We start from the raw sequence: 19,064 nt of genomic DNA, 5'->3' as shown, positions 1-19,064 counted from the left end.
TTTATATTTTGTCTTGGAACGAGCTATTTTTTGCAAAAATCCGTGAAAACCAATTATATAAGACTGCTGACAAAAAATCAGATCGCAGAATTTTATATTTAAGTTCAAAATTTAGTGTTTTATGCATTTTTTTAAACCGTTAGTAACGGTTTAAGCCCTAAAACATACATTTTCGAACGGAAATATGAAAATCTACGATCAGATTTTTTGTCGAAGTCTTTTATCACTGGTTTGCAGAATTTGCGCAAAAATTTCCTCATTCCAAGACAAAAAAATAAAAGAGTTGTAAAAACGGTATATCTATGAGAGTGCATCTTTAACAATAACTCGAGTATATTTTTTGCTCTAAAATTAGTTTTCTTTGAAATATTGTCAAAATATTTCAATAACATATTCTATGAGAAAATACATTTTCAAAAAGTATAAAAACATACAAAATGTTGAATCATACTAAGCTTTCATGTGGTAAATTGAGTTGAGATTGAGACTTAACTTGAGCATTTTCGTGATATTGGGGCCTGCTTGCGTTACAGGAACATTTGCTTTCAATTAAACTTGATAAAACGAAAACCAACGGAGCCTATGTATGATATGGCCATTTGTTTATTACTATTTGATGAGCTTCATTATTTAGAGCCGTAGCTGCGATCTTTTTGACTAGTACCCCTGTGTCTAGTTTATTTGAAACCGTACCCTTAGTATTAAGAATCAACTCGGCTAAGGGCTTGTTTCTCAGTTGAACGACACAGGGCACTTGTATATCTATCACGAGTTTTGGAATAAATAGATGGGTAAGTTTTATGTGTTAAATGATGTTTTTAAAATGATCACCTTACTTTTAGTTCTTTTTGGAACAGATCTTTTGTTCGTGAACCTATTTGTTTGGCAATGTTTCTTTTTGTGCAGAATTTCGCTATTGTTCATGAACAACCTGTTGTTCAAAATCCTGGAAACCCCACAAACAAGTGCGAGTCATATTTCAAACAACTAAGTCATTTTCCAAAGTGTTTCAGTTTATTAAAACATTTAACAAAAAATATGATTTTACTTCTTGAGAAAGTTGAAGGTCCGTGGTTCGAAATTCGCCGACACTTCATCCATACTCTAGAAAAGAGAAGCAATGGTATTATAAATACATATTTTGGAAAAACATGGCTAAGACGAACATAATATACACACTATTTTCTATTTTAATTCAGTCATTTCCGTTAGTTCATTTTATTCAAGAGTGGTCATTAAGGAGGGTCTATGATTAAAAAACAATATGGACGGAGCAGTTAAACCAACTAAAAAAACGGCAATAAATAACAAAATCAAACACTGAAAGCCGATTTTATACCAAGCTCTATTACAGTTCTATTTTTTTTATCGAATTAAGAAATATGACGCAGGCATAGAAATGACCATGATAAACTTGATTGATTTTTCATGAATTAAACATGAATTTTATTTTGCCTTAATTCAAAGAAATAATTAAGAAATCTGACTACTGTAATGATCAAATCCTTTGTAGCCAATGTAAGTTAATTCCGAAGATATAACGGTATATAACTGAATAACGAAGAAACATATGACATACAGTACAGAAACGAAAGCAGTATACGCATGCATATTTAAAATACAATTTTGAATGATTTGTAAAATGTAAAATATGTACTTTTTCCTTTCTTATACCGTCCGTATCCACCTCCATATCCGCCGCCGTATCCGCCTCCGTAGCCGCCATATCCCATGCCACCGTAGCCGCCATATCCCCCGCCACCGTAGCCTCCGTAGCCGCCATATCCCATGCCACCGTAGCCGCCATATCCCATGCCGCCGTAGCCGCCATATCCCATGCCACCGTAGCCGCCATATCCCATGCCACCATAGCCGCCATATCCCATGCCACCGTAGCCACCATATCCCATGCCACCGTAGCCGCCGTAGCCACCATATCCCATGCCACCGTAGCCTCCACCAAAATATGGAGTGGCCAATGCTGCGCACAGTAGTGCTGCTGCTAGGATAACAGATTTCATCATCCTGGAAATTTTATATAAAGAAACTTATGAAAAGGGTACGTGTTTTTGTTTTCGACATGTAAAATTATGACATATTTACAATAGAAAGGATCGAGTTCGTTGTACGAATAATGAAATATATTATAGGATTTGATGAAATTAGCAATCCAAAAAAAATCTTACATACCTATCAAACCTATTTAGAGAACATGAAACAACGTTATTCTCAGCTTCAAAATATTGTTCGATTACCACCTATTTTATTCCTATTAGTTTTGACATGTTCTGTCTCTTACCTGCCCAAACCGAGACTATCGTAAGCTACGTTATCAATAATTGTTTTCTATTACAATTCGTTAATTACAACTGCCATTAAGTCTTAATGGCACATTTCTTTTAGATTGAAATATTGTTTGCGAACGATGAAAATGAAGAAACTGATAAAGGTATTAAAACTTCGAACATAATAAAAATGCTAATGAAAAAAATGAGATAAAGGTTTCATCATAAAATTTAAACTAATTTCTGACGTGCATTTACAGATTCGGCACATGCGACGAAACAATAACAAAATAACTTACTTGGTGAACGGGAGGTTAAACGTTCTCGGTTCTCTCTCTGAAACTGCATCTCTTATATAGCAACAATCCCGGGCCTTAAGATGCATGGTTTTATTTGTTTTTGTGACATGATCGATTTTGTTTAGTTTGACCCCTGATGAAATGTCAATAGCTGCTAATCGATCATTTTCAAGATGATTTTGTAAAATTATTGCTGAAACGAAAAACACAAAAACTATGTTTAGTTGAGGGATTAAGCTTAATTAAGGCAAAAGTTTTTGTACTTTTTCTCGAACATTGAATAAAAATATATAAGCGTGAAGAAGGAAAGCAAGTATTATCCTGATTGACTGTTTAAATTACCCAAGTTTAAAATATTATTTTTGCATAACTTTAAATTATCACTAATCAGAAAACAGTGTTTGTGTAACTTAATGTTAATTTACATTTGCGCTTACATAATTAAACAATAAAACGTAAAGCTTTGTATTTAATGAATATGTACAAGTTTATTTATAATCATTATTCTTGCACCTTGGTTATATTGTTGAAATGCATCATGGTATGTCTTTGATTTTTATGATGATTTTTATGTATTCATTGTAATTCATGAAGGGAATGACATCAAATTCTTGTCATAAACCCAATTGGAACATTTCCACTGATAATACATCTTATTGAAATTGAATTATCCAGTACGCATTTCTTTAGAAAACAAGTTGTTTATTGATATTTATGCGAAAAGCTACAGAAACAAGCTCAGTCGCAAAATGTTTAAACATAAAACCGGTTTAATGGCACTGGGTAATCGCCAAAGACATAGAACATAAAACCACAGACAAGAAACATTGAAGAATAACACAAAACTCCACAAACAGCACATTGTATGCATACTATATATAAAAACCAGGTATGTTTATCAAGAATTGTTAGGTACCGCCTTGGAACGTTCAGTAAAATGTAAATTTACTGGGGGTTTAAACCAGTTTATGAGCACAATTCTCACTCTTATCCCAACAATCCTTTATGAAGATAAAACGCCAAAGGTAAATCTTATCAAAGTATGCAAATACTGGAGGAAACTTAACAATAAAACAAATAATATAATAAACGTAGGTAAACCCCAAGAATTATACGATTAAAGATCCCCACTTTATCTGCAGACGGAGGAATACAATTCAGAGCGCCTTATGCAAAAACTTTTCAAAGATACGATGCAGTCATAGTTTGAAACTATAAACATCACACACAGTCTACCTTATAAGCCTTATAAGCCTTATAATACCTTTTAAGAACCAATGTTCCCTTACAATAATGTTGGTAGATTTCTTTATATGAATTACATTATTTATTCAGAAAGCGACTATCGTTTAGCGATGAAAAGTCACTATTGCAGAACGTGCCACCACAGGCTCTAATTATTTTCTTTCATTATTATGGAATACATGTGCAAAATAATCATAAAGAAGAATATCAATTTCTTTTTAATAATTAGTCAGTCAGAAGTACAACAAGCAGTTGAATATTCTATATGTTTTACAAGAACAGTTTCTGTTTTACAGGAACAGTTTCTTCCAGAAAAATGAGAAAACTTAATTCTTAAATGATTAGAAATAAACGGTTAGATGTTTTAAAAACCCTTATAAACCACAAACATGTGGAGCTGAACCAATCCTTCAGCAGTTTAATTACAAGGAAAATTTGTAATAATGCACTGTTGTGACTTAATGACTTGATAAGCATAAGAGTACATAATTTAACATAGTAACACCTGAACATTTTAACTTAAACTTGCATTAACCAGAAATAAGTAAATTATTCGGTAGCGACTACGTCCCTTGTTTCTATAATCGATTATTCAAATTTCATTATCGTTTGTCGCCGACGTAGGCCTTTCCGCTCAATTGTCGATAATAATCGATTATCGGCCAATACTAGACCGGACTTTGTTCAGTTGTCTACACACTGACAGGACTTGATAATTGACTGCACACTGACATCTATTGGTACAGATCCCTGCACACTGACAGGACTTTTTTCAGTTACCTGCACACTGACAGGACTTTGTTCAATTGCCTGCACACAAACAGGACTTTGTTCAATTGCCTGCAGACTGACAAAACTATGTTAAATTGCTTGCACACTGAAAGAACTTTTAGTACAGATACACAGACAACAAACAGTGCACCATCCAATAAAATCAATAAACTGCCATAAGCTCTAAAAATCAAACATCAGAACACATAAAGCACCTTCTATTAATATCATTGCGTCATCCATGTAGGTCAACATCATCTTCCTTCATTTGTTCATTTTTTTTCTTTTAATTCATTAAGGCTTATTCACTACCCACACAGAAGATACGATTGTAGCTTAGAATCTACACGAAGTTTAATGGAAAAGTCTGATTATTAAATTTATCATTAATTAAAAGTAAAAAGTTCTTCTAAAGAATAGAGTGTATAATTATTATTTTAATCTATTAACCTAAAAAGAGAACAATAATTACCTTGAAGGGACTATGTTAAAGACTTAATAAAATTAAAAATCTATTCCCTTGTTAGAAAGAAGTGGAATATCCAACAAAAAGGGAGACCATATAGCAAGACTTGCTGCCCTTGCTTCAAGAGTAAACTTTATATAACTATCAGATTTTAACATTTTGGCCATTTTGTTGTTGTTGTTGTTGTTGTTGTTGATCAATCATGACCTTTGGTGTATTTTTGTAGAGGGTCACACAAGGAAGCTTTCTGTAAAGTTTAATTGAATTTGGACTGGTAGTTTTAGAGGAGATGGTTTTTTTAAAGCAAAATAGGAAGTTGGCCATTTTGTTGTTGTTGCTATTGTTGTTGTTGTTTTTGATCAATCGTGACCCTCGTTGTATTTTTGTAGAGGGTCACCCAAGAAAGCTTCCTGTAAAGTTTCATTGAATTTGGAGTGGTAGTTTCAGAGATGTTTTTAAAAGCAAAACAGGAAGTCAGTCATTTTTGTGTTGTTGCTGTAGTTGTTGTTGTTATTGTTGATTAATCGTGAATTTTTGTTGTCTTTTATAGAGGGTCACCCAAGGAAGCTTCCTGTTAAGTTTCATTGAATTTGGACTGTTAGTTTCAGAGGAGATGTTTTTTAAGCAAAACAGGAAATCGGCCATTTTGTTGTTGTTCTTGTTGATCAATCTTGATCCCGTTTTGTATGTTTGTAGATGGTCACCCAAGGAAGCTTCCTGCGAAGTTTCATTGAATTTGGCTAGTTTGTTTCATAGGAGAAGTTTTTTTAAGCAATTGTTGACGGACTACCTGCTAGAAACATTCTAATTTTACGAATTTTCTCTAAAACATCACCATAAAAATAGGGATGAGCAATACTTCTTAAATTAGCAATCAACGATTTAAGACTACTTATGTACTTTGGTATGAGATTACAATGACCATTTACAAATTTTGAGAAAGTTCTCCTAAATTTGTAATATCTTAAACCATGTTTTAGAAGTTTTTCACACATAAGTTTACTGCGAGAGATGAAATATGTTTACATATTATAGCATATCTTATCAAATGTGCAATAAAAACACCATATGATGGTTAATTATTTATTTTAAAATTAAAGTCATCACCTTTATCATATAGATTGATTCTCAATATATCTTTCTTAACTTAGAGTTGCAGATCTAAAAAGGATGCTTTTAAAAGGGATTTATTAGATTAATTAAGTTGCAATTGTGAAAGGTATATCGAATGAGTATTATCTGTAAACACAGGATTATCTAAACTGAGAATATCATTAATATATTTGAAAGTGCTATTGAATTTATCAACAAGAGCTAGATCTACATACTTAGATAATTTCAACATATATTCACTTTCACAGCAGTATAAAAAGAGGTCTGCAAGTAAAGGAACACAATTGGCACCCATTGGAATTCCAATTGTTTGCCTATATAAACATTTATCGAATTTTAGAAAATAATTATTGAGTACAAAATTCAAAACTTCAATGACATCTGTGCATGTTCAATATATATGATTAATTGAGCGATCATTAGCTTTTTTTAACATTAACTGCCATGTAAGTAATTTTCTCCCTCGCAAATGTCGTTTCGATAATAGGAGTCAATTTGTTTGTACCTTAAGATTGTGGAATAGATGTATAAAGCGTTGAAACATCATAAGTATTAAGCATTGAGACCTTAAACAGTCTATTCAAAACCATTTACTAAATCTGAAGAATTATTGATAGACCAAAATAGATTTATTCCAGAACTCTCATAAACTTTACTACAATATTTGTTCATATGATAAGATAATAGCAGTTAAGCAGGATGTTAGTAAAACTGTAACTGGTTTAGTAGAACAAGAAATGGAATTAACAATTAATCGTGATTTATACCGATTTTTATGCACTTTAGGCTACCAGTGTATTGTAGGAATGTTTTTATGATCATTATTCAAAAGAACTTGAAAATTAGCATTAGAATCAATATGATTTTTAATAACACTTTCTTCATCGAGTTGGCTGGAAATGTAAGTTCTAGAAGACTGTAACTCTTCAATAATAGTATTTACATAATATAAACGTCAAACTATGATTTCATTATTAGCTACTTTATCAGCTGGTACAAATACAAGTTTTTTATGTAGAGTTTTGATATCCATGGTCAGTTTTGGAGTTATCGAAATAGATTTTGGGGCAAGGGACAACGGATTATTGTTGAAAAACATTATGTTCTTATCTATTAGGTACATATATTATTCATCCACGGCATAAAGGTATTAAGTTCGACCCCTTCTCTTTTGCACAAGCTTTTACTATATTTGGATAAAGTGTCTGTCTATTCTGATTGACATCTGTGGAAATTAATATCAGATGCTATCCGGTATTTAGGACCTTTATTTAGCAGTTTTCTAAGAGGTTTATTTTGAATAAAAGTAAAATCTCCTGTAATGTTATGTCCAACAGAGTCGTAGCGGTACATTGCGTCAAAACAGTCTCAAGAAGGTGTATTTGCGGAAATGTCATCTTTTAATACTACTTTATTATAACTTAATATGAAATTTCTAATAGGCTTTTTATATTTATAACATATCATTGGCATTTCTTTATTCTTAAAGTATTGTGGAATACATTTTTCTGCATTTTTATTCTTGAATAAATTATTTTGATTGAGAAGATCTATATCCTTTATGCTAAAAGAAAGTTTAATGCGATATCTTTTGCTTGTATCGACATTCTCAATAGTGGGATGAAGGCAATGTTTAGTACATCTATTAACGATACAAGCGCATGCTAAATAATTTATTTAAGAATAAAAATGCAGAAAAATGTATTCCACAATAGTTTGCAAGTCAAGTGCAGTCAAGTTCTGCGATGCAACTTGCTTTAATTCATAAGAAATACGTTCCTTATCTGTATATATTAGGTGTTCTACTGGATGAATGGTTAATCTATCTTAACTATGTCCCGTCTTGTATAAATGTTGAAAATTTAAGGCGTTATTATTCTTTTTGATTTTATAAACATGTTCATGTAATCGGGCTTTCAATGGCCTCCCCGTCTGTCCTACATACTGTATTTCACAAGTATCTACATTTCAAGTTAGAACATATATCCTATTGTATGATTTTCAAGAGACGTTTTCCTTAAGTAAACAATTAAACGTTCTTTTATTTATGGACGATGTAATATTAGGGCTATTTCGAAGAAAAGAACAGCAAATACATTTCCCAGAATTGCACGAAGACATTTTAGAAGTCCCATAGTAACTTTCGCACTATTGGTAATTTTAATGGAGAAACTTCCACTCATAAATTATTTGAGAAAAGTTTATTATTTGAATCTGTATTCTAACTTACTTGACAAGTATTAGCTAAATGTAAATTAAATCTACGAATATTTCCTACATGTGTCTTTTTAAACAGTTCAGGGAAATGATGTTGATTCAAAGTTACCGGAGCCTGCCTCCTAGTTATAGGTTTTTGGTTTCTATTTTTAGGTACTGTATTCATAATTATTTGTAAGAATAGCCAACTCGTTTATAGAAACGTTGCAGAACTTGCCAAAAATGAAATCAACACTGAGTGATTAGAAAAATCTACTACAACCTTTGCATAACACAGGTCTTTAACATGGCTAAGATTATGTAAACTAAAGACTACCTTCCTTAGTCTCTGTTAAACTGGAAATTATGACAACATTAAATTCTAAGGCCATTGCTGAGAATGTTCGAAATGGTCCCAGAAAGCTGACACTGGCACTGACTCTTTGGAATATATTCGCTAAGCTGATTTGGCGAGTTTCAATTTGTAATATACTTATTTTAATTGTTCGCTCAAAGTAGAACATAGAACACAATGTGTTACTGTTGGACTCTTTGAATTGATTTACATAGCTTTTTCCATTAGTTTTCAAGTATTAATTGTTCGCTCAAAGTAGAACCTAGGACATAATTTGTCACTCTTGGACTCTCTGAAATGATTCACATTGCTTTTGTCATATCTCAAGTAGTTTTCATGATAGTCACATGATAGTTTGAGCCCAAGGTAATGTACACATGTTATGATTTGAACTTTTGTAGCAAGGTCATTACCTTGGCTTCATTCAAGGAATGCATTGTGTGGTTGGTGTTATTATCGGGCTATGGACGCAGTCGGGCTTTTTAAATTTTGTTGAGTCCGTAGGACGCAACGCTTACTCCAAACAGCCCATCTGCGTTTATATCTCCGATAATGACATCCATTACGCAGTTTATAACTTATATTTTCACCAATAGTAAAATATGTATTTCAAGAATAGTTGAACAAATACTTCATTTCATTAAAGAAAACCATTAAGTAATTCTTTCTTACCCATTTAGTAAATAGAACGACCTTTACAGTTGATTATTAAAGTAGAATCGAAACGTTAGTGACAAAAATATTATAAGAAATCATAAATTAACAGTTTTCAACATGATTTAAAGATTTTTGTGGCCTGCGGGTACAATTAAACAATAACATGATCAACAATTTTTAAGGTATATTCATAAGCGATCCACGCATATCCAAAGACGTTGCGTTCATCGAATAATTATCGCAATTGCCGAAAGGCCGTTCATTTAGGAATAAAAGTTGAGGTGTCAATATTACATGTTAAGTTTAGCCCCTAGATCCCCTTAAAACAGCAAGAGTGGACATTCGCCTGTGGTACCTCACTCTTGTTTATTGTTAGTAGATAAAAGTAAACTTTTAGACGTATAGTAAAAGGCCATCGAGTCGACCAACACGGCCCTCATCGCCCGTCTAGCAACGCTGGAGGAGACATTGAAATCTTACAAAAACAAAACCATATAGAACATTAGGTTGCAGCTACTACATATGTGCGAAGTTATTCAGGCTCTCAGAGTAGAAATGCACATTTCTTGCATAGCGGACGTCTGTTTCCAGTCATGTGACCAATGCTGAAAAAACCCATCTTACAAACCCCAGGTAAGATGAGTCATGCGCAACAACGCGCCACTTCCTATTTCTTTCATTGTATGGTTTATGAAAAGTATATTATGTCATTTCAATAAAGCGCAAACAATTATATAAGTATGCAATATTTATGCAAGACTTTTAATCAAAATTTATTTCGTTCAAAACGCTGAAAACCTCGCAAATAAGTGCGAATCATATTTCAAACAACTAAGTCCTTTTCCAAAATGTTTCAATTTATTAAAACATTTAACAAGAATTTATGATTTTACTTCGGATAAAAGATGTCTTGAGAAAGTTGAAGGTCCGTGGTTCAAAAATGGCCGACACTTTATCCAAACTCTAGAAAAGAGAAGCAATGGTATTATAAATACATTTATTGGTAATACATGGCTAAGACGAAAATAATATACACAATATTTTTTATTTAACTTCAGTCATTTTCTTTAATTCATATTACTCAAAAGTGGTTATTAAGGAGGGTTTATAATTAAAAACAATATGGAAGGAGCAGTTAAACCAACTAAAAAACGTTAATATAAAACTGAATCAGACAACACTGAAAGCCGTTTTTATCCCAAACTCTCTTGTAGTTCTTTTATTTGTTTTCCGAATTAATAAATATAATGCAGACATAGAAGTTACCATGATAAACTTGATTGATTATACATGATTTAAACATGATTTTTTTTTGCCTTAATTCGAAGAAATAATTAAGAAATCTGACTACTGTAATGATCAAATCCTTTGTAGCCGAAACGACAGCAGTTTCGACAAATTGAATAAATATGATGTGTATACGCATGCATATTTATAAACCAATTTTGAATGGTTTGTAAAATGTAAAATACGTACTTTTCCCTTTTTTATAGCGTCCGTATCCACCTCCGTATCCTCCGCCGTATCCGCCTCCGTAGCCGCCTCCGTAGCCGCCATATCCCATGCCACCGTAGCCTCCGTAGCCGCCATATCCCCCGCCACCGTAGCCGCCATATCCCATGCCACCGTAGCCTCCGTAGCCGCCATATCCCATGCCGCCGTAGCCGCCATATCCCATGCCACCGTAGCCGCCATAGCCGCCATATCCCATGCCACCGTAGCCTCCGTAGCCACCATAGCCTCCGTAGCCGCCATAGCCGCCATATCCCATGCCACCGTAGCCTCCGTAGCCACCATAGCCTCCGTAGCCGCCATAGCCGCCATATCCCATGCCACCGTAGCCACCGTAGCCGCCGTAGCCACCATATCTTCTACCGTAGCCTCCACCAAAATATGGAGGAGTGGCCAATGCTGCGCACAGTAGTGCTGCTGCTAGGATCACAGATTTCATCATCCTGGAAATTTTAAATAAAGAAACTTATGAAAAGGGTACGTGTTTTTGTTTTCGACATGTAAAATTATGACATATTTACAATAGAAAGGATCGAGTTCGTTGTACGAATAATAAAATATATTATAGGATTTGATGAAATTAGCTTATAAGTTAAAATAACGTTACCAACCAAATCCCAAAAAAATCTTGCATACCTATCAAACCTATTTAGAGAACATGAAACAACGTTATTCTCAGCTTCAAAATATTGTTCGATTACCATCTATTTTATTCCTATTATGTTTTACATTTTTCTGTCTGTAACCTTCCCAAACCAAAATTTCTTGTACAATTCTTCAACTACAAATGCCATCTTCACGGCACATTTCTTTCAAGTGGAAATATTGTTTTCGAATAATGAAAATAAAAAAAAACGATGAAGGTATTAAAAAGCTCGAACGTGATAAAAATGTTGTTGAAAAAAAAAATGAGAAAAAAGGTTTCATCGTATTATTTAAAACTAATTTCTGATGTGCATTTACAAACATGCGACACATGCGACGAAACCATAACAAAAAACTTACTTGGTGAACGGAAGGTGAAACGTTCTGAGTTCGCTCTCTGAAAACTGCGTCTCTTATATAGCAATAATCCCGAGTCTTTACTTGCATGCACTTATTTGTTTTTGTGACATGGTCGATTTTGTTTAGATGAAATGCCAATAGCTGCCAATCGATCAACTTGAAGATGATTTTGTCAATTCATAGATAAAACGAAAACCACAAAGAAAATATGTTTACGTTTGATATTTTTAGCCAATGGGCGACGCTTATTTAAGGCACGATGTTTTGGACTATTACTCGTACTTTAAATATAATCATATGAGCGTGAAGATGGAAGGCACGGTTTTTGGACTATTACTCGTACTTATATAATATATGAGCGTGAAGATGTTAGGCACGTTTTTTTGTCTTGTTTTTTGTCGATTGACTGTTTAATTTGCCCAAGTTTAAAGATAAGGTTTTTGCATAACTTTAAATTATCACTTGTCAAATGATTAACAAAAAAACAACAAACAAATTATATATTTATATGAGTAAGCAAGATACATTCTGACGTTATTTGGGAACATTGTGAGCTAGTAATGGAAACCAACGTAAGAGCAAGAGACACAATAACATAAGCGCCATTTTAAAAAAGAAGAAGCTCTTTTAAGGGTCATTAATCATATCTGGGTTTGGAACCATGAATCAATCACAAACCACTTAATAGCATCATTTGATATTTCTGGATAAGCAATGGACAACCTATACAGCCCCTTAGAGTGGGTCAGACTTACATCGTCTAAAAATGTACATACTTATTTGATATGACTAGAACTATGGTCATCACTACAGCTGGGCAAACACTTTGTTCACACAGACACACTGACTTGTAACAAGTCAAGTGACTTCTATTACTTTTGCTTGATTTTCTTCACTTTAATCCTGTTCGGAAATAAAACTCATATGTGTCGTACAATGTTGCATCCCTCGCTCATTTCTTTCACATGTTCACGACGATAAAACGTGCATCATCGAATGACTGGTAAATTCCTGAAATGCAAAAGAGGTTTAACTTATTTTAATGAAACATTAATCTTCAAAATATAATACCTGTTACTTGAATTTTAACGATGATATAATGTAAATGAAACTTATGTTTTCGAAACTGTAAATGGTATGCTCTGACACCTAATTCATCAAATTAACCTTGAAAAGAAGGAAAAATGCACCCTCGATCCCCCCACAAGGAACACTAGCACGGCGCTTACCAATTGTGCTAACCAGGCGGCTGGTTCTTACAAACACATTCTAAATAAAGTACCATTATCAAAACGTGAGCTGATGTACACAAGTTTTTTGCAGTACATCAGATGTAAATTATATGGGGTAATATTTGACAGATAGTGGCATAAGTACTGATTCACTTTGAATAAAATGTCCCGGTAACAAAAATTTAAGCACTAACCGGGTGATAAAATGACCAGCTGTCTAATTACTGGCATTAATCAGGCAAAAAGAAAATGATTTTTCTAGTCCAAAATATGTTTGTATGTACATTACCACGTTTGACTATTAAACGGAAGTTCCGGAATGCATATAATATCCACAGGGTATATATATTCCTACACATTAGGCTCAATTACTAGAAATATGCAATTCTTGTATTTTGTATTATTACGAAAAGCAAAAAGTATATGGTGATAGCAAACAGCAGTTTTGGGAGTTACAATGGCCAACCTCTCTCCTTCTTGTCATGCTCCCAGTTGGAACATTTTTTTCTACTGATTATACATTTTATTGAAAGTGTATTATCCTGTACGTAATTCTTTAGAAAACAAGTTGTTTATTGAATCGAATGTTCGATATGGCCACAGAAAACTGAATTTGAACTGACATGTTATGCCATCTTGACACTGACTCCATGGAATAAATTTGCTAATCTAATTTGGCAAGTTGCAATTTGTAATGTAAATTATCTTAATTTTCGCATGACACAATTCGTCTCTCCTGGACTCTCTGAATTGATTCACATAGCTCCTGTCATATCGCAAGTAGTTTTAACGATAGCCACATTTTGAAAAATCGTTACAGTTGATTATTAAAGTGGAATGGAAACGTTAGTGACAAAATTATTATAAGAAACCATAAATTAACACTTTTCAACTTGTTGATTTAAAGATTTTTGTGGCCTGCGGACACAATCAAACAATAACAATTTCCATTGTATATTTATAAGCGATCCGAGCATATCCGAAGATGTTGCGTTGTTCGGATGATTATCGCAATTGCCGAAACGCTGTTCAGTTAAGTCATGGAAGTTGATTGTAAATATTACTTGTTATATTTAGCCACTAGATTCTCTTAAAACAACAAGAGTGGGCATTCGGTTGTGGTGCTCTTGTTTATTTTAAGTAGATAAAAATACACGTTTAGGCGTCTAGTAAAAGGCCATCGAGTCGACTTACACGGCCCCATCGCCCGTCTAGCAACGCTGGAGGAGACTTTGAAATCTCACAAAAACAAAACCATATAGAACATTACAGCAGGTTGCAGCTACTACATATGTGCGATTCAATTCAGGCTCTCAGGATAGGAATGTACATTTCTTGCATACCGGACGTCTGTTTCCAGTCATGTGACCAATGTTGAAAAAACCTGTCTTACACCCTCAGGTAAGGTGAGTGACGCGCAGCAACGCGCCACTTCTTATTTATTTTATTGTATGGTTTATGAAAAGTATATTATGCCATTTCCATAAAGCGCAAACAATTATATAAGCATGCAATATTTATGCAAGACTTTTAATTAAAATTGAAAATAGATAATCGTGTAAAAACGCATTTTTCGGAGGAACTATTTGATGTCAATACTTATTTAAAATTACTGCGCTTAAGGACGTCATTTAACAACGTCACACGTGCTTTTAGGTGAACAATACAAAAGTGCAATTTCTACGTCATTTTTTCCACAAATTGGTAATTTCAGATATGCAAAAAAAAACTATCAATCATGTTTTTCCGGTCCGGATCGAAAAATCCGACCACCGGAAACGCTGCGTGGCCGGTAACTCGGTAAGCCTCGTTATCGGCTTACGCGCGTGCCCTCGGGTCGGATTTTTATATCCGTACCGGAAACACATAATAGATACTTATAGTCTTGATGTTGTATATATGTTCCTTGTAAATATACTTTTATGTATTTGTTTTATCATTTGATTGATAATAAGGTTTGTGATACTACGAGAACCTAAAGAACACCAAGGTGTTCAGTTATGTGAAAGCTCATTGAACATCCAGACGAACAATCTGGATTCACCAATATATATGCCAGTAATAAGAGCCCCGTCAACAACTTCGCAACCAAGATTATCTCAACTTGTCTTGGTGTATGGTAAGGAATGTTCACATTTTTTGATAATGGTACTGCAAAGAATGAAGATGATAGTTTCTCCTTCCAATATTGATATAACGATTTGTTTCACTCTTGAAATAGCTGGTTCCTTCCTACCGCAGCCAGGTCCAAATGTTGGGGGCTGGATGAATCCCATCACGCGAGACCCACTCTACAAATCATTGTTTATTTGATGTCTGAAGCAGTAGATATAAAACAGTATTACTTAGCTTTTACATAACGGCTAGTGCGAATTGAGTTGTGATTAAAATGTTTCCCTATTATCCCACAGTTCAGCTCGAGACCAAGTCGTCGGGGGAGGCAATTTTTGGATTAGAAGGAGTTGTTTAAAGAATCAGTTTGTGGGTTTTGCGGTGGCATCCCCGGTTTTAACGTCTCCTTATTCTACCTTTGGTTCAGAGAATGGTTTGAAATAAGGTAGAGCGAGCATGGTTCAATCTGTCAAAGAGAAAGCATGGTGGATTTCAGATCCTGACGAACCGTTCGTCTGGCAAGGGAAGGATTTTTTGGCATGAAGAATGGGGGAGGACAATTATATGAGGAGGGGGCAGATTAGTAAGGGGGTGAACTCACACGTTTAACCTGTAGTCCCTGTTTAACTTGGTGACAGGTTATTTGTTGGTACCTGTTTTAGGGAAGTATTGAGGAGTACACAAATGAAGGATTGTAATGAGGCACGGAATGTTTAGCAGAGGGAGTTAAAGAAGGGCTTAGGGATGAACTTCAGGAGGTGGAAGGTATACAATTTTAGCATGTTGCCTATAGCCTGGGTATGTCTCTCCCTGGCTGATCTTGTGGAGGTGAAAAAAGGCGTGTTGGGGTTGTGAAATTTAAAATAATATTTTGAAGAATGCAATCAAGAGCAATTTATTATATTGAAACAGGAGATTAAACTTCGTTCTCGTTATCCTACTTGGTGGCGGTGAAAACAGATTTTAAAAAAAATGGGTTCATATGTTGGTAAGACTTAAGTGTAAACACAAAGACTGACAGAAATTCTAAACTTACCTTGTGGGAATAAGAATGTGTGAAATTGGTTTAGAGAATTGTAAAACAAAAGATGAATTATACAAATGACATCAATGGTGTTGATAATAGATGTTTTCTAAGTGAATTCTGGGAACATATTAAGTTAACCTGATGCAATTGTATTTCTTTTGTAGGAGGGGAACATAAAGACGCCGCTATCAGCCCAAAGTCAAATTGTTTCGATAATTCTAGACAAGTACTGCCTGTTGTTGCGCCGAGAGTTGGTGTAAAACCATGTTACCAAACACTCACTCTTGACATGAATTTTAAGCTACTCAAAACGTATGAGAAATCGTGCATCTGGCATGCAAAGGATTACATGAATGCGAACCTTGGCTGAAACAGTTGGCTCTTCAGTTTTAAGATAAAAGCTATTAATAGATTTCACATGTTTCACTCGGCGTGTTTGGATATTTTTCCAGCTAACAATATCGAACTGTTTTTTTTAACCTAAAATATATAAAGTTAAGGTATTATTATAGCCTTGTTGTCGTCAATGGTAACCTGAGAGCCATAAAAAAGCAATATATGTGGCAATTACTTAATGACTTAATAATAAGCAAGGTGCGGAGGTACTCAATACATCGACCGGTAGCATGTTCTTTAAATGACTAATTAATACGTGCTTGAGTGAAGAAAAACACACGTCATAAACGACATTTGATGTTTCAAGATTAATGGCTTTACCGTCACATGTTCAATGCACTTTTTACTTCTTATCGTAAGATGTTGATAATAACTCGTGTTAGGTGTTTTGTAACATTATTGTTTTTTTGTAACATTAAAGCCGTTGTTTATATAAATGTACGTCACATGAGAGCGATAGGGTTCAAAAAATGAATCCGTCTGTCTGTTTACAGATTCGCTTGATCATTCAAAAACATAATTGATTAGTAAGATACAGCTGGTATTGAGAGGTTGGCGTGATTAGGGTGACTCTTTCAACGTATCCGTTTGTGAAATATATGTATGCCTGGTGACCCGATATTATCTAGGCGTCATTTGAAGGGGTTTCAGGGAAACAATACACAGATATTGATATTTAATTACAAGCAAGCTTTTCGACATGGAAATATTTCAAATTCAATTGATTAACTTATAAACCATTCAAAATGACCTCAACATGTTGTAATAAATGGTATTGGCGAATTGTCATGCGTTATTTTAAACACCTTTGAAATTACATGTATAATAATGCAATTTCTACAAGTATTATGTTTTAAAAAAATACAATTCTTTTTCAGACATATGGTGTATGTATGCGTTTTCTTATACTAATTAAGAGTGTCAAACAAAAACAGATTGTTAAATCATTGCTATAGTCATCTATTTTTGTAGAAAAACAAAATTAAAGCAAAACTGTTTACACATCATGTAAGAATTGATAAATTGTAAATTTGTAAAAATACTTTTTGTTCTCTTTGAGAGACACACGAATACCTGACCTAAGGGCCCACATAACAGTCAATCAAGTTGATTGAGACTTGTAATTTTCTATTAGCTATCCTGTTACAAAGAAAATGTAAGTGACATGCCATTGTTTATCACTGAGATGAACGTGATGTTGAACACTGTAGTTTTTTTTTCTAAAGCCTTATATAACCTGTTTGTCCGTAAGTTATTGCCTTTTAAGAAAGGTAATCAAAATAAATTTGGGTAACCACAATGATGTAGAATACATTAAATCTGAAATATGTTTTATTCCTAAAAGATGCACCCTCACTCCCAAATAAGGTTTACCACAATAATACAATTGTTTGAATGCACCAAAATGGATGAATGAATGTCAAAAACAATAGTGCTACTTCCTATGAAGGATACCGGGTTTAATTTGAAAGAAAAGTGCAGAAAACACGGTGTTGCTACTTTATGAGAAGATAGTAGATCGCAGTAAATATTTTAGCATTCACCAATCATATACTATTTTTTGGTTTTTAGCTATTTAATACACGGCTACAATCTTGGTGTCAGTATTTAATATTTTCCATAAATGCATTATTTAGTAAGTAGTTAAAGGTTTATCACTCAAAAATTATATTTGTTATACATGTGTATGTGTTGAATTTAGATAAGAGTGTCACTTTAATTATAAACGAATTTGGTGTAGGAAGAATAGGTTCAACATAGGATATAACTATCACCCCTTAAAGAGTGGTCAATGGTAACTGTTACCCCTGAATGAGTGGTCAATGGTAAATATCACCCCTTAATGAGTGGTCAATGGTAAATGTCACCCCTTTATGAGTGGTCAATGGTAACTGTTACCCCTAAAGGAGTGGTCAATGGTAATTGTCACCCCTTAATGAGTGGCCAATCGTAACTGTCATTCTTAAATGTGTGGTAAATGGTAACTGTCTTCCTTAAATCAGTGGTCAATGATAATTGTCACCCCTGTATGAGTGATCAATGGTAACTGTCTTCCCTCAATGAATGGTCAATGGTAACTGTTACCCCTTAAGGAGTGGTCATTGGTAACTGTCACCCCTTAATGAGTGGTCAATGGTAACTGTTACCCCTCAAGGAGTGGTCAATGGTAATTGTCACCCCTTAATGAGTGGCCAATCGTAACTGTCATTCTTAAATGTGTGGAAAATGGTAACTGTCTTCCCTAAATGAGTGGTCAATGATAATTGTCACCCCTCAATGAGTGATCAATGGTAACTGTCTTCCCTCAATGAATGGTCAATGGTAACTGTTACCCCTTAAGGAGTGGTCATTGGTAACTGTCACCCCTCAGTGAGTGGTCAATGGTAACTGTT

The 19,064-nt window shown here is 34.2% G+C and overlaps 1 protein-coding gene across 1 annotated transcript; it reads right to left on the bottom strand.

Annotated features, from left to right (window-relative positions):
- Positions 1-995: 995 nt before the first annotated feature.
- On the bottom strand, positions 996-12,060 carry LOC128210861 (shematrin-like protein 2). The gene is made up of 5 exons (XM_052915214.1): positions 11,905-12,060; positions 10,864-11,342; positions 2,585-2,777; positions 1,658-2,025; positions 996-1,104 (listed from the first exon to the last, which is right to left on the bottom strand). The coding sequence occupies exons 2-5, from the start codon at positions 11,339-11,341 to the stop codon at positions 1,094-1,096; spliced, it is 1,050 nt and encodes a 349-aa protein (XP_052771174.1). The 5' UTR covers position 11,342; positions 11,905-12,060; the 3' UTR covers positions 996-1,093.
- Between the last annotated feature and the right edge of the window lie 7,004 nt (positions 12,061-19,064).

The sequence above is a fragment of the Mya arenaria genome, chromosome 12 (assembly GCF_026914265.1).
Source record: "Mya arenaria isolate MELC-2E11 chromosome 12, ASM2691426v1".
In the NCBI taxonomy this organism is placed as follows: Eukaryota; Metazoa; Mollusca; class Bivalvia; order Myida; family Myidae; genus Mya; species Mya arenaria.
Note: the sequence above shows the minus strand (reverse complement) of the source record. Positions and strands in the feature narration are given on the sequence as shown.